The sequence below is a fragment of the Candoia aspera genome, chromosome 1 (genome assembly GCF_035149785.1).
Source record: "Candoia aspera isolate rCanAsp1 chromosome 1, rCanAsp1.hap2, whole genome shotgun sequence".
NCBI classification, from domain to species: Eukaryota; Metazoa; Chordata; class Lepidosauria; order Squamata; family Boidae; genus Candoia; species Candoia aspera.
The window spans coordinates 972305-989114 of record NC_086153.1 but is presented as its reverse complement, the minus strand read 5'-3'; the positions used below and the strand labels follow the sequence as shown (position 1 = coordinate 989114).

The 16810-nt window shown below is 53.1% G+C and overlaps 1 protein-coding gene and 1 non-coding gene across 2 annotated transcripts; both read right to left on the bottom strand.

Moving 5' to 3' along the window:
- Positions 1-9122: 9122 nt before the first annotated feature.
- Positions 9123-15019, bottom strand: RPL23A (ribosomal protein L23a). The gene is made up of 5 exons (XM_063295386.1): positions 14907-15019; positions 11982-12162; positions 10010-10186; positions 9412-9481; positions 9123-9263 (listed from the first exon to the last, which is right to left on the bottom strand). Exons 1-5 carry the CDS (start codon positions 14929-14931, stop codon positions 9249-9251), a joined length of 468 nt encoding a protein of 155 aa, XP_063151456.1. The 5' UTR covers positions 14932-15019; the 3' UTR covers positions 9123-9248.
- Positions 9899-9961, bottom strand: LOC134488674 (small nucleolar RNA SNORD42). The gene has a single exon (XR_010066994.1). It is a non-coding gene; the product is annotated as a small nucleolar RNA SNORD42 (small nucleolar RNA).
- Positions 15020-16810: the final 1791 nt, after the last annotated feature.

The following is a 16810-nucleotide window of genomic DNA, read 5'->3' as shown; positions in this document are numbered from 1 at the left end:
AGAGGAAGACGCCCCAGGTGTTTATTACCTGTAGCGTGTTCCGACCCTCCGGGCTTAAACCCAGGCCCTGGACAGCACTCATGGGGGCCCTGGCCTCCGGCTGCTGCTTCTCAACGCCAGGCCGGTCAACAACAAGGCCCCCCTCATATGTGACTTGATCACAGAGGAGGGGGCAGACCTGGCGTGTATTACCGAAACCTGGCTGGGCCCTGAAGGAGGAGTAGCTCTGTCAGAGATGTGCCCGGTCGGGTTTCGGGTGTGGCACCAGCCGAGATGCCAGGGCAGGGGAGGAGGGGTGGCAGTTGTCATCAGAGAGTCTCTAGTGGCCTTCAGGGGCGCTGCTCCACAAGTGGCTGGGGGTGAGTCCCTGTTCTTCAAGCTGGGTGCCCGAGAGCAGTTGGGAGTGTTGCTGCTGTACCAGCCTCCCTGCTGCGTGGCAACCTCCCTGCCCGAGCTCCTGGAGGCCGTCTCGCGGCTGGCGGTGGAGTTCCCCAGGCTTATGGTGTTGGGGGACTTCAATCTGCCATCCCTGGGGCGTGCCTCGGAGGCAGCTCAGGAGTTCATGACCACCAGGGCGGCCATGGGCCTGACTCAGATTATTTGGGACCCAACTCGAGACAGTGGCCTCACCCCAGACTTGGTTTTCTTGTCAGAGCAGTGTCAATGTGATCTGAGGGGAGAGTTGCAGCTGTCCCCACTGTCATGGTCAGATCGTGTCCCAGTGGCCCTGAGATTCTCTTATGCCGCCCCCCTCCGCAGGGAGGCAGGACCCATTCGATCGGTCTGCCCCCAGTGACTAATGGACCCGTTAGGGTTTCAGAGGGAGCTGGGGGTTATACCCGGTGATCTGCTGCACGGTCCAGCGGAGGCCCTGGCTGCTGCCTGGAATAGGGAGATGGCCGGGGCCTTGGACAGGATCATGCCCGTGCGGCCTCTCTTATCCCATCGAACCTGACACTCCCCGTGGTTCACGGAGGAGCTGAGGGTTCTGAAGAGGATTAAGAGACGCCTGGAGCGCCGCTGGAGGAAGACAAAGACAGAATCCGACCGAACACAAGCTAGAGCCGCGATTAAGGCCTACCTTGTGGCAGTAAGAGCGATGAAGCGCCAGTACTTCTCTGCTCTTATTGCATCCACAGAATGCCACCCAGCGGCCCTGTTTAGGATCACCCAATCCCTGTTGGGGAAAGGGGGTCTGGAAAATCATCTACAGGCCCGTGCTGAGGAGTTTAAGGAGGTGCTGGTGCGCCCCCTCCTCAAGAAACCATTGCTGGACAATTTTCGGCCAGTCTCCCACCTCCCTTTTATGGGGAAGGTGGTTGAGAAAGTAGTGGCGCTGCAGCTCCAGAGGATCCTGGATGAAGCGGATTATCCAGACCCCTTTCAGTCAGGTTTCAGGCCCAGTTATGGGATGGAAATGGCACTGGTTGCACTTATGGATGATCTCTGGCGAGAGCGGGATGGAGGGAGTGCATCCATCCTGGCTCTTCTTGACCTCTCAGCGGCTTTCGATACCATCGACCATGGTACCCTTTTGGATCGGCTCAGGGAGCTGGGGGAGGGCGGCGTGGTTCTGCGCTGGTTCACCTCCTTCCCCCAGGGCCAGTCCCAGTCGGTGATGATAGGGGGGAGGGCTCCGACCCTCGACCTCTCATTGTGGGGTGCCGCAGGGTTCGGTTCTCTCTCCTCTCCTATTCAACATCTGCATGAAACCGCTGGGCGAGATCATCCATCACTACGGGGTGAGGTATCATCAGTATGCCGATGGTACTCAGTTGTGTATCTCCATCCTGGGTGAAGTAAGTGATGCTGTGACTGCCCTCCCTCGGTGCCTGGGGGCTGTGGGGGTCTGGATGGGGAGCAACAGGCTTCGGCCGAACCCTGGTAAGACGGAGTGGCTGTGGGTTAAGGGCTCTGCCGTATCCGGGACTTTGTCATCCTTGACAAAGTTCTGGAAGGGGTGGCACCGCCCCAGACAGACCCGGTGCGTAACTGGGGGTCCTTGTGGGCTCACGGCTCCTGCTCAAAGAGCAGGTGGCAGCCGTGGCCAGAAGGGCCTTTGCACAGCTGCGTGTTGTGCACCAGTTGTGCTTTTCCTGGATCGGGAGGCCCTTCGGACAGTCAATCATGCCCTGGTCATCTCCCACATAGACTACTGCAATGCGCTCTACAAGGGGCTACCCTTGAAGAGTATCCAGAAGCTTCAGCTGGTCCAGAATGCAGCCACGCGGGCTATTTTTGGTGCCCCCAGAAGGGCACATGTAACACCACTGTCACGCGATCTGCATTGGGTACCAGTTTGCTTCCGGGTCCAATTCAAGGTGTTGGTTATCACCTTTAAAGCCCTACATGGCATGGGGCCAGGATATCTGAGGGACCGCCTCTTCCCCGCTTCATCTACCTGCCCCACCCAATCTTGCAGAGAGGGCATGCTGCGGACCGCGACTGCAAGCGAATTCCATCTGGCAGGGTCCAGGAGGCGGGCCTTCTCTGCAGTAGCACCCGCCCTCTGGAACATCCTTCCCCCAGAAATACGGTTGGCCCCCTCACTTCTGGACTTCAGAAAACAGCTGAAAACCTGGTTCTGTCACCAGGCTTGGAGTGGGGAGAGGAAGAGCCATTCCTGGGGCTGGTTAGTTCCCTAGCCCTGCAGGGACCAGCCTTATCCCTTTATGGGCTGAATTTGATCTGCCCTTACTTGGATTGTATTGTATTCTATATTGTATTTTATATTTATTGGAATATTGGAATTATTTATAATTTTACTGAATGTTAAATTGTTTTTACTGTGAACCGCCCAGGGTCCCCCATGTGGGGGAGATGGGTGGTGATAAATATCTGACAAATAAATAAATAAATAAATAAATAAATAAAAAATAAATAAAGTTTCTTTTTGGTTCATGCTTCTACTCTGCAAGATTGCTGTTAGCTGCTTGGAGTTCCTTTATTAACCTTTAAAAACTCCATCACTTCCATAGGGCAAGAGAAGGCACAGCTCCTTGGTCCCACAAGATGGCGTCTAATGGAGGAGACCTGGGACGCACCTACCCTGCTGGATCTGGTGGCCCCACAGGTAACCTGCCCTGTGCCTTGCAAGGCTTTAAAGGTGGCAACCAGCATCTTGAATTGTACCTGGGAGCCTACTAGGAGCCAGTGCAGCTCACACAGCGGTGGTATTACATGGGTGTACCGTGGTGCCCCTCTGGATACATTCTGGACCAGCTGAGGCCTCCAAATGCTCTTCAAGGGCAGCTCCACATACAGGGAATTGCAATAGTCCAGCCAGGAAGTTACTAAGAGTGGCCTTGTGTAGCCCCTCTCAGTTTAGGAACAGACAAAATGGGCACACAAGGTGGGAGTTGTACAAAGGGCCCCCTGGCTCCCACTTGCTCCTCAAGCAGTTGCCATGAGTCCAAGAGGACCCCCGACTGTGCCCCAGCTCTGTCTGGGGAAATGCTACCCCATCCAAAGCTAATGATGGGAGGTCTCCAGACCCAGGTGGCCCGATAATCCACAGGCACTTGGTCTTGCTGGGTCGAGCCAAAGCCTCGACTTCTCCATCCTTACCTCACAGCCTACCAGCACTGGGAAAGAACCTGGATGGCCTCACTTGGGTGGCCTGGGGCAGAGATGTGTGACTGAGTGTCTCAGCCTACCGAGGATACTTCACTCCATGCTGATGGATGGCCTCACCCAGCAGTTTCATGCAGACGTTAAACAGAGTAGGGAGAGAACTGAGGCCTGCGGCATCCTGCAAAGCGGAGGCCTAGGAGAGACCTCTTTGCCCAACCAACCCCTAGAGGAAGGGGGAGAACCCCTGAAGAACCATGCCCCTACAGCCGGTCCAAAGGGATGCCATGAAAGCCAACCAGGAGGACCAGGACGGACATGTTACCCTTACTCCGAGCCTGACAGAAGTCCTCCACAAGCATGGTGAATACTGTCTCACTGCTAGATCTCAGCCTGAAGCGCAGCCACAAACAGTCCAGATAATGTGTTTCCTCTGGGGCCCATTGGAGCTGGAAGCTGACCACCTTCGTTTCCCACCTTTGCATCCATGACCGGGCGCTTTCCTGAAGGTGCTCCCCCCTCTGAGGCTGCCTGTGGGTTTCTGCCTGGAAGCTGAGTCCCAGAGAGTAGCCCGGACAAATTTGATCCTGCTGAACCCTGAGGAGGTGGACAGGGCAGGGTTCTTGTAGCTGTTAGTTTGGCCACCTCTGTAGGTGCTCCTCTGCTTACGACCATGCCTTCAGCGACTGCTCAAAGTTACAACGGCGCTTATCGAGGGGGACTTACGACTGGTCCTTGGAGTTCCAGCCATCACAGCATCCCCACAGTCATGTGATCACAATTTCCGACACCGGCTTCTCACAAGTGAAGTCAGTGGGGAAGTCGGCAGGACGTTCCTGGTCCTGGCGCTTTTTCGCCCACCTGCACCTCGGAGCAGCTGCCCACAGTAACCTCCTGCCCACCCACAGCTCCCACCTGTTGGCCTGCTGGCCTGGGGCTCCCCTCTTTCTGCTAAAATGACCTGCTCAGTCCTGGGGTTACGATGGCAACCAGTTCTGCCAGGATTGCCGTCGCTAAGTGATGCAGTCAGGTGACATTGTGCTTTACGACCGCAGTGCTCAGCGATGGAAATTCTGGTTGCAATTACTGTTGTTAAGCGAGGACTACCCATATTAGATCCATGCCCCTCCTGGCTGGACTGAGACGGGAGGGGGGTAGCACGTCCATCCTGGCCCCTTGGTGGCTTTTGATACCATCGACTATGGTGTCTTTCTGGACCAGCTCTGGGAGTTGGGGGTGGGCAGCTCTGTGGGGTGCCACAGGGCTCAGTCCTCTCTCCCCTCTTATTTAACAACTACATGAGGCTGCTGGGCAAGGTGTGAGGTACCCCCAGGATGCTGATGATACCCAGCCTTACATCTCCATCCCAGGCTGCCTGAGTGTTGCCGTGGACATCCTGTCCCAGTGTCTGTAGGCTGTGGGGCCTGGATGGGCCACAGCAGGCTGTGGCTCAACCCGAGCAAGACTGAGTGGCTTTGAGTGTTTGGGCCTCCCAGTGACGGGGACCTTCCACCTTTGATGCTGGATGGGGTGGCACTGCCCGACAGACCCAGTGCGCAATCTGGGGGTCCTCCCAGACTAATGTCTCCTGCTGGAAGAGCAGCTGGCAGCCGTGGCTAGGAAGACCTTTGCACACCTTTGGGCTGTGCACCAGTTGCACCCATTCCTGGACTGGGAGGCTCTACTCATTGTCACTCATGACCTTGTAACTTCCTGTTTGGACTACTGCAACATGCTCTACATGGGGCTGCCCTTGAAGAGCATTTGGGAACTTCAACCGGTGCAGAATGTAGCTGCATGGGTACTAAATGGCGCCAGTTAGTCTATGCATGTGACACCACTACTCCGTGAGCTGCATTGATTGCCAGTTTGCTCACGGGTGCAGTTCAGGGTGCTGGTTGTCACCTTTAAAGCCCTTCATGGCATGGGGCCCGGTTATTTGGGGGACCGCCTCTCCCCAGGCATGTCTACCCATCCCATTTAATCTGACAGGAGAGGCACACTCCGGGTGCTATTAAGGAGCGTCATCTGGTGGGAGCGTCATCTGGTGGGGCCCTCGAGGAGAGCCTTTTCTGTCATGGCGCCCGCCCTTTGGAACATCATCCCCCAGAAGATCAGATCGGCCCCGATCCTGCCGGCCTTCTGGAAGGCCCTAAAGGCCTGGCTCTGGGCCCCAAAGTGTGTGAAGGGACCTGTCTCCTGTCACTTGTGACATCTTCCTCACCTGCTGTGTATTTTAATACTTTTATTTGCGATGGGAATTGCTTTAATTTATTTTAAGATTGCTCACCGCCCAGAGTCACTTGTTGAGATGGGTGGCCATACAAACTGAATAAAGGAAAACTAAATAAATAAATGTGGCATCACATCCACAGGTGCTGACAGGTTCCTTCGAGAGCAGGATGCAAGCGTCACGAACCAACCGCAGGGTGTTCTCGAAGTTGACAGCGGGAACCCAGCCCAAGGGAGAACAACGGCTTTGCACGCAGGGAGAGAATCCTGCGTTCTCCTCCAAACGTGTTCAGGCAGGAGATGGGGGAAGGGGGCGTCTGTCTTTTTCTGTGCCAGACAGTGCACCGTTTGCAGTCACGAAAGAGAATATTCAACAGACCTGGTAAAAACACTGCCCATCTTCTGAAATTGCTTGAACAGGTTTTTTCCCTGTCCCCACCCTGGCACACTTCACTGCTTGAGTTGGGAAGATAACTTGCGGTGAAGCAGACACTCCAACAAACGGCCCCACCCAACTCAGTCCTCACTTCCAGGCTGATCAGTAAACAAAGCTCTGAAACGCTTGGTCTCTTGGTGCTGTTCAAGCATCAGCACCCTGCAGCTTCCTGTTTTCTTCTCAGTACTTCCCAGATCTCAGTTCTTGCGCTAGAGCTGCCGGAAGAGAGCTTTATTGGACCTCTCACGGGTGCCAGCGTCCAACCGGGCAGCTGCTCTGCCCAGTGCAGAATTAAAAAGGGTGCCTCGTCTGCAAAGATCAAGCACTGCTTGGCACTTTGCTCAACCTGCTCAGCACTCCCTCTGTCGCTTGTTTACCTTCTCGTCCTTTGCCACTTGGAGCTCAGCACTTCTGCCTGCTGCTCAAACAATGGAAGAGCTCCCAAGTGGGTCTCGAGAGGGAAATGGCACCAGAGCTGCCACTGGAGACTGCCACGCCCGAGTCCCTGGCAACGCAGGAGCCCCTGCCCCCACTCTCTCCAACGGGGGAAAGCGCAAGGACAAGGGGGCCGTGGGATTGGCAGGCCATAAAACTCTGGAGGAATAACAGCTAGGGCTTTACGGGAGGAACAGGCCTGTTTTTGAGAGACATCATCTCGCTGTAATGAACTATTTGCCCACACGAGGGCAGCAGCTGCTGGAGTCAGCTTCCCGTTGGGCATTCCCAGATGTGCTGGGACTTCAGTTCCCATAAGCCCCAGCCAACCTGACCAACAGCTAAGCTGGTTGGGGGTTATGGGAAGTGCAACACAGCTGGAGACAGCAGGGGCTTCAATATGGCAAGCGGTGCCCTTCAGGGAAGTTCTGTTTGCAAGCTACTGTTGGCATCAATAGGCATTACGGCCTGAATGCAGCTGCAGGTCAAGCAGGTGAGGGGAGGCGGCAGCCGGGGAAACAGCCTTGGGAGCCCCTGGCTTCACCCAGGCAGGGCCCAGATGCCAAGGGCTGCTCAGAGGCAGGCGTGGACACACGGCGGAGGGTGGCAGCAGCACAAGGCCAGCCGGAGCTGCCCGGCTTGGGAAGGGGCAGAGCAGCAGGCAGAGGGATGGCCTTTCCGCAGGGAGGGAACCCACCCCACCAAGAAGTCTCCACACCCAGCCTGCACTCAGTGCGGGGGCCGCTGCAGCCACAGCACGTTGACTAGGCCACAATTGGCCCAGTTCGCACATTAAACCATGGCTTACACAGCAGACGCTGGATTCACAGGACAGAGTGACTCCCAGATCATCCCGGAGAAAATCTATCTATGAGGTTGCTAAATGTCAACACAAACTGGATGGCGCATAAAGTCAAGCCCAGAACGCATGAGTTGGGAGAGACCAACATACTTAAGTTGGGTTTATCTGGTTTTTATTGTTATTTTATTTTTATAAGTAACTCAAGGTGGGGAACAACCCTATTACTCCTTCCTCATCCTATTTTCCCCCACAACAACCCTGTGAGGTGGGCTGGGCTGGGTGTGTGTGACTGGCTCAAGGTCACCCAGCCGGCTTTCATGCCTAAGGTGGGACTCAAACTCACAGCCTCCTGGTTTCTAGCCCGTTGCCTTAACCACTAGACCAAACTGGCTCTTATATTATCTGCAGTCCCACTTCCAATAAAACACTCTCCAGGGCAGAAAAGGTACTTTTTGGTCTCTTTTCCTGAGATGGTGGCAAGTACTGAGTTTTAAAAGGGAAAAAATGGAGTTTTCCCCGCAGCACAGCTTAAAGAAGGACAACACCCCTCTAAGAAAACCCTAAGAAAACTAAGGAAAGTGACAGCAGGAAGGGAACCTGCTTCTCCACACGGCTCTGAAGCACCAGCAAGCTTAAAACTTACCCTTCCGTTGTTTGACTAACAAGAGGCAACACCAAAATAACTCCTGTATGTAAAAGCTGCAGTAATTTGAACTGCTAGAATGGCAAACCCAGTCTCAAGTGGATTCTTCTTGCCCAATTTGAAACTTTTAATGTAACGTGGACATTTTAATTCAAATTAAAAACGGCAAGGTTTAAATGCTCTCTCCCCATAGCAACCAACTGAACAATCTGAACAATGCTGAAATAGCTGTGGCACTCAGATTCCAAAAAACAAGGCTGGATAACGTGCTGCTAAGGATTTGCAAACACGGAACTGAATCTCTTGCTCTAAGAGCCTGATGGTCCTCCAACTGCCCCAGTTTAACCGTTTTTACATCTTGCTCTTTATTTTGGGGGTGGGAATGGGTTGCCAAGCCCACTAAGGCAAGCATTTGCAATATAAAGAACTTTGCCGCCTCCTCTCTGGGACTCCAGCCTGCATCAAAAGCAACCACACAACTGTACAACCAACCTTCTTTGTTCACCGGGCATGAAAAGCAAGTTAACGAATTGCAAATGAAAGCAAATGATTCTTTGGCTGGTGACTTGCTAATTTCTAGCCAATCAGAGGCTTCTCCTCACTACCCCAAATTCTGCACTTGCATGAAGCACCGGCTTCCTTGATCAGGACTTGTTTATGATCCTTTATGATTAGGCCAAAAGCCAGCTTGGTGTAGTGGTCAAGGCACCAGGCTGGAAACCAGGAGACCCTGAGTTCTATTCCTGCCTTGGGAACAAAGCCAGCTGGGTGACCTTGGGCCAGTCACTTTCTCTCAGCCCCAGGAAGAAGGCAATGGCAACCCCCTTCCCAAAAACCTTGCCAAGGAAACTGCAGGGACTGGTCCAGGCAGTCTCCGAGAATCGGACATGACTGAACAGATTAAAAAAAACAAACGATTGGGTCAGGTTATAATCAGTACAACCATTTTCATGCTCTCCCACCACCAAGGTTTTTAGGTTTGAAAGCAGGGGTGGAAATTGCAGTGTTGTTCAGGATAATTTATTGTAAAGTTATTGTACAAAGGTTTGTACAGTTTTGCAGGTCGACGTGCAAGCTACTTGTACGAATGTTTTCAGAGCTGCATTTGAGCAATGCTGGCAAGATTTCACTCAGATGATTCCAATCTGAAAGAGAAAGAAATAGAAATGCCGTCAACCATCTCGCCCGCTGCCCTGGTGGACTGAAGGCAGAAAGCCAGAGTTCCCGCCCCGCCCCCAGAACAGAACCCGCTCATCCCCCACGGAAGCAAGTCCCACAACGCACAAGTCTTACCTTGTTGGCCACATCTAGCGCATCATAGTCTGGAGCAAGACGGACATATGCCTTTTTCTCTCCATCAGGCCTGGAAGGGGGCAGGAGGTATTAGCTCCAGAAAATAAAACAAAAATGGATTCTTCTCATCTCTGGCCATTTGACCTGGAGGGCTATAATCACTAGAAGGTTTTAAAAACATCACGGTTCTCCTGCCCCATCTACCTAACACACACACAAATTTCCAATAGATGCTTACCCGCTTTGTATCTCTGGACGCGTTCTGCGTCACACGAAGCGGCAAATCTAGTTTGTAAGTGTTTTGACCTTGCCAGAAATGACCCAACCTCCAAAGAGCCTGTTCTGACCTGCACTGCAGCCAGAATGGCTGGTTTTCAGGAGGGATCCCTCCCAATAAAGTAGGAACAAAAAGCTTTAAGTTGGGACGTTTAAGCCTTTGAAGCTGTTTCAATGACATACTCCCTCTGCCCTCTCTAAAGGATTCCCGGTGCATCAGTGGTTCCTTTGAATACATCACTTGGCTCAGTCGAAAAGTTTCCATCACCTGCACCAAGGAACCCTGGAACCTGTCCCTGCCGTGATCGCAGCTGCCGGCTACCTGATCAAGGTGTTGACCTTTGCCACGTCAATGTCATACAGCTTCTTGACAGCCTGCTTGATCTGGTGCTTGTTGGCTTTCACGTCCACAATAAAGACTAGAGTGTTGTTATCCTCAATCTTCTTCATGGCAGACTCAGTGGTCAGGGGGAACTTAATGATGGCATAATGGTCAAGCCTGGGAAGCAAAGCAGAAAGGGGGAGGGCTTTGTTAACCCACAGGGGAACAGGCCAGGGGGAACCCTGAAATACACAAAGCTTTGCCCGGGATCAGGTGCATCAGCTCCTCAGGCTATAATCACAACCACTCAGACTTTGGTCGCTGAAGCCTCATCACACACAGCTCTGATCCCGGAAAAAGAGGCGTCGTCCGTGCAGAGCAAGAACGACTAACAAGGTTGAAGAGAAAGCAGTAAAACTCAGGCCGCCACTGAGCCTGCCGCATCCCAATCTGGGCACCTCGTTTTGCACTGCATTTTGGGAAGGACACTTGGCAAGCTGGAACATGCTGGAAAAATCCCCCAAAGGAAGACTAAATCAAACCATTTCTGTGCAGTTGCCAAGAAAACTATATGGACGCGTCCAGCTTGGTCTGAGGGAGCCTCTTTTTAAACACGAGCAGAAGATAAAGGTCCTGCATTTCTCACGCCAATCAGATGCTGTACAGCGGGGTTCCGCAACCTTGGCAGCTCTAAGCTGTGCGGACCTCAACTCCCAGAATTCTCGCACAGCTTAGAGCTGCCACGGTTGAGGAACCCCGCTGTACGGCATGCAAGAATGTCTCTCTAGTGATATTCCTACCCTGCCACATTGCTTTGTTTATAATGTATGATAATTTTAAATTTCATTTTTTTTTTTACCAGTGAATGAAATTTATAGGCCTTGCCAATCTGTTATGGCTCCAGGGGCTTGCAAAATACACAGTAAAATTACAATAAAAACACGAAAAGTCACCCAAACTCCAGAAAAAAACAATTATTAAACATAAAAAATAAAAAATCGAGATTGCACAAGGAGCCCAACACCTGAGGATACAGCCAGATTTAAATAGGGCCAGGGTGGGTTAAGGAATTCAGAAGTGCCTCAAACTGAAGTAAATGCTGGTCTCCAACTACCTGTTGCCTGTTAGGTACCCACATAGTACCAGAAACTTTTGAGAGAAGTCAAGGGCTTTGCTATGGAGAGCTCACGGTTGCCCCCAAAAACTGTCACCCCCCTCACAGCTCGAAGACTTGGGAACCACAGCCGGACAACTGAGATAGCATTGTCTGTACAGCTTCCCATCCTAACAGCTGCCCCTTGCAAAAAAACATGATTATTTTAATTCAGATTTATAGGTCAGCCCACTCTATCTTGACTGGGGGGGTGTAATGATTGCCTATCCTAAAACACCATCAGACTCATGAACAGATTCATAAAGATATCTGATTTATTAAAGAATAGTATGCAGGATCACAAAGAAAGCTGAGAATGGAAAAAGGGTGCCAAATGCAAACTAAAAAACCCTCGGTACAAACGGGATCCCTCCCCCTGTGGAATCTTCCCAGGGTCACAATCCCAGGTGCTCCTAATGGCTTCTGCTGGTCCGTGGGAAAAGTCCTTGAGCAGAGCACATAACCCAAACACATTCCATTGAAATGAACATAGATACAGAGCTTGGCACAAGGTTTCACAGCAGCTCCCTCCCAACAGAAACACGCGTCAGCACCATGGCATGTGAAACGTTACGATGTACAGTGCACACTGAAACAGTGAACATGACAGGGGGCTTATAAAATAAAACAACAGTACCCGTAACCTAAAAATGGTAGTTTGGAAAAAACAAACAGTCTAACAAACTGAACCATCACACAAGGGTTCTGTCACCCACTTGGCCTGAGGCCTGGGGGAAGAGCTGGCTCCTGAGGGCTTCTTTGAGCAAGATTGGGGGAAGCCATGTGAACCTCGGGAGGGGGGGAACAGGGCCAACATACTTGTTCCTCTTTGGCGCACTCTTCCGGGGATACTTGGGCTGTCGCCGTAACCGCAAGGTCTTCGGTCTCCGGAAGGTGGGAGATGTTCGGATCTTCTTCTTCTTGTGACTGTGGACACCTTTCAACACTGCCTTCTTAGCTTTAAGTGCTTTGGATTTTGCCTCAGTCTTAGCTGGGACAGCTGCAAGAAAAAGCAGAGCATAGGTTCAGCCCAGACGGCCTAGGTTTTTATCTGTGCAACTGATCTGCTCCCCCCACAATTTAGTGGAGAAGACCACAGCTTCTAATGGTCTGAGCATGAGAAAGAACAGATTTGCAGGTTCTCCCCAGAATCGTGACTGCTGATGAACTAGGACTCACTGCCAGGTGGCAGCCTAGCCAAAGACACGTTACAACAAATAGAAAGGGGCACAAATTAAGGTGGGTTTTAGGCTGTAACCCAGACTGCGGGGAGAGCGTGGTCGGAGTAGGTGCAGAACAGGCTGCCCGATACATTAAGCTGGGAGCCCACATGCTCCCTGAAGTCACACATGGAAAAAAGATTCATCTGGTGCCTTTAAACTATTTGCTCTGCCCATCACCTGTGACCTTTCCTGCCAACAGTGAGTGACCATTCAGGCAGGGGCCTTTCCCAACTCTACCTGGAGAATGAACCCAAGCCATTCTGTCCACACAGCACCTATGTTCCCACTGAGCTACAAACCCTTCCTATAGGAGGCTAGAAAGATGCTGTTATACTTGCCCAGTGAGCCCCAGGCTCCCCAGGCAGAAACAATTTGGAATTTGATAGAGATGCCTGTAAATGTGAAACAGAGGGACTGGACCTGGGTGAAAAGCACATGTTCAAGTTCTAAGCTGCAGCTCCTCTTCAAAATCCATGCCTCTCCATGCTTAAGTGCAGCCTTCCCCATCCATGCACCTTCTAGGTGTCTAGACTATAGCAACAGCAAAGAAGTTGCAGTCCGACGTATATCGAGAGGCATCAGGTTGGGAGGGGCACTTCCATTGTAACAACATTTATGAGTTTGGGTCTCAAATAAGTGCAACGTCAGCAATAAAAGGGGAAAAAAAGGAAGGTGCAGGCTGACTACTCAGAAGATGGCAGGCAATGGATCACAGGGAAAGTTCCTCACCTCTTACTTTGCTTTTCTCTCAAGGGGGAGTTGCGTTCAAATGCATCTAAGCAGAACAACTGGCAAAAGGAGGGAATTCAAAGGAAGTCAAGAAATGGGTAGGGAGCGCCCGGCCATTATGAACAAGTCACCAGGACTACATTCAAGAATCCTGAAAGAGCTTGGAAGTATCATCTCAGAGATCCTGTGATTCTGGATAAATCACTGAGGACAAGTATGGTGCACCTAGAAACTGGAGAAGAGCAAAGGTTGTTCCTATTTTCAAAAAGGAGAAAAAAGAGGCTACAAATTGTTCAGCTTGATGTTACCAGGAAAAATTCTGCAGAGATGATTAAGCTATTGTTTTGTGAAGATTCAAAAAAAGAATGTTTATTTGGCGGGAGCCAGCATGGGCTTATCAGGAAGTCAAGCCAAATCTACCTGATTTTTTTAAAAACAGAGTAAGAGCTTTTGCTGAGCATGGGAATGCAGTGAACACATCTTGACCTCAGCAAAGCATTCAACCATGAGATCCTAGTAAGAAAGAGGGGAAAACACAGGGTTGACTATGACACTATTCCATTAGATAAACTAAGAATACCCGCACAACAAACAACCCATGCCAAGGCTCTACATTAAGCTGGGCATTAGTGCTAAGTGATGTATCAAAGGGCTCTACTCCAGGCCCTAACTTGTTCAACGTATTTGCAAATAATCTGGATGAAAGGTAGAACACACAATATCTAATTTACAAGACAACGCATATTTGGGAATGAAAAAAGTAAACGCATGACTATAGAATGTGGGGGACCATATGAGGCTGCAGTAGATGCACATAAGGATGTGGGTGTCCTGTGGATCACAAACTGAACATGAGCCAAAGGGTGATGTAAATGCAGTTCCAAACTACAGAACAGTACAACGTCAAAATCAAGAGAAGTCTGCTCCTTTCTATTCTACCCTTTAAAAGTGTCCATTCTAGGTGGTGCATTTTAGGAAGAACATGAACGAACTAGTATATGTCAGAGGAGAACAACCAAGGGAATAAGAGGCATGGAAAGAAAAAAGGGGTGGTGCTGGAGATACTGGGTCCGATTAGCCTGGAGAAGTCCGCAGGTGGACATGCTAACTTCTTCCAAGAGAAGAGGTGGAATTATCTGCTCCAGGACGAGGGGAGAGTAAGTCAGGAGGCGCTGGCTGAACCGCTGCCGGCCGGAAGAGCCGCCGGCGACTGCACGGAGGCCGCGCTGAGCAGAGGGCTGGGCCAGGGGGCCTCCCAGGAGCCTTTCCTCCTGGGGCCGCTCCTCACCCCCCGATGAGGACCACACGCCCAAAGCCTTCGCGGCGGGCGCCCCCACGCACCCCAATATCCGCCCGCCCAAGGAAACATCCTCATCGGCTGGAAAAGCCCAAACGGGGGGCGACCCGGAAGAGCCAGGAGCTCATTCAAGGGGGGGGGGGTCCCGGCGGCAATGGCCTCCCCCAGCCAAGCCCGGCCAATTACAAAAGGCAGCAACGACGCCTTGACAGGCCGGGGGTGATGGGCACTGTGGTCCAGCAGCAAAGTAAAGGGGCGGCGGGAGAAGGAAAGGGGGAAGCAGGGGCAGCCCGCCCCGTCGCAAGGGGGAAGCAGGAAGGCCCCCGACCCATTCCTGGAGGGCCCTACTGGGGGAGCGTGGGAAGGGCCGGCAGGGCCCCCTCCCCGGGGAAGCGACGAGGCGGCGGCGGCGGCCTCGGGCCCGCGGGAGACGTGGGGGGCCGGGACCCCGGCCGCCAGAGCCCGCAGCCCCCGCCCGCCCAGCCCCGCGCTCACCCTCCTTCTTCACCTTCGGCGCCATCTTGGCTCGGCGGAAAAGAGACGGCCGCGTGAGCGCCGCCGGGCTTATAGCGCCAGCTCTCGCGAGAGTTGCCCGGCCAAGGCGCGCGAGACTCACAGGGGCGCACGTTCCCAGGCCTGCCGGGAAAAAAGGAGGGGGCGGTGCGCGCCGAGGGGCGTGAGGGCAGAGTCGCGGGGGGTCATGGGAGTTGCGGTCTTTCTCCCGTCCGCCTCGACCTAATCACGGAGCTGTGGGAGTTGTAGTCCGACGCATCCGCCATCCATCCACGTGGCGCCCCTTTCCCGGCCGCGGCTGCTCCGTTCGCCCGCTTTTGCGGCGCGCGTTTAAATGTTTGGCGGCCTTGCAACGAGAGAGCCGGCGAATCAACCGGATAAGCGGCTCCTCCGGGGCTTTTGGCCCCGGGCCCCGCAAGGCAAGCCCTGCGCGGCCAGGGACGCGTCCGGCTTTGGCCGCGCGAAGCCCCGCTCGCCGTTTCGTTCGGGGCCGAGCCCAGCTGGCCGCTGCTGCTCGGGGGCTTCTCTTGCTCTTCCCAGCCGGAGAAGCAAGCGGGGGGCGCCCTGGCTGCAGCCCCAGGAAAGGGCGCGGCCCCTGGACGACGCCGGGCGGCGCCTGGCCGGGGGCCTGGTGCAGCTTCTGCCGGACGCCCTGCGGTCCCAGCGCCCCCTCCCTCCCCCCCCCCGCAGCAACCAGGGCGGCGCCTCGTGGCCGCGGCGCCTGGCCCCGATCCGGAGCAGGAGTCGACCTGGGAGCAGGGCAGACGGAGCTCTGCGGGCCAGCCCTGCTCCTCTCCCTCTCGCTTCGGCGGAGCAGAAGGGGAGGCGGGCCGGGCTCTTCCCTCCGCAGGAGGCCGTAGACAGCCGTGACCCAGATCGAGGGTCCTCGGAGCCCGGCAAGACTCTGCCACCAGTTACACATTTTGGCCATAACATGGTCCAAATTTCACACGTTCGCAACCAAGCAAGACAGGCTCAGAACCTCTGCAGGGCGTGGCCTGCTTATTTTGCATCATTGGACCCGCAGCCCCCCCAGGACGTTTGGCCCCTTCCCTTTCAAGGGCAAGATCAGATGCGTTCCTTGTGGCCAAGGTCTCCAAAGAAGAGAGCTGCCCACCTCCCTCCTAGAGACCCTTGCTGCCAGCCTAGCGAAACAGACAGCTTGGGACGATGGGAGCGATCCAACTGCAGGTGATCCCATCCTGACCTGTCCCAGGAGCCTCGTAGCAGTTTCGAGGACATTCCAGGGATCTACTGGATCCCATCCATCCACTTTGCCCCATGTTTTCACCTTCTACTTTTCCCAACTTTGCCAAGCATAACCATTCTAGCCCACCATCCCCTCACACCACACATCCAAAGTATGCGAGTTTCTGCCTGCTCGTAATTTCCACAAGGAAGCAGCGCCTGGATTTGGTCCAAGACTGATGGATGGTCCTTAGTATTGTGGTCCGTGTTATTCTTAGTAACTGCTTTTTTTTAATCTGTTCAATTGTGTTCGATTCTCCAAGATGGCCCGGACAAGCCCCTGCAGATTCTTGGCAAGGTTTTTCAAAAATGGTTTGCCATGGCCTCCTCCCAGGGCTGAGAGAGAGGGACTGGCCCAGGGTCACCCAGCTGGCTACAAATCCATAATTCATAGGCATCTGTCTTTTTTCTGCACTCGTTTTCAGTGTCCTACTTTTACAACGGTACAAATTTCCCAGGGGTAAAATCCACTGTTTTAGCTCTTCTGTTTACTGTTCTCATTGAAATAGATTTACCTGTCGTCATCTTGTCAAAGTTTGTTGCTGGCTTTTTCCCTTGGTTTGATCTCCTTGTACTTCTCCAGCACCTCCTCCCTCTCTCTCTTTTTAAGGGCAACCCCCCCACACACAATTATGAGT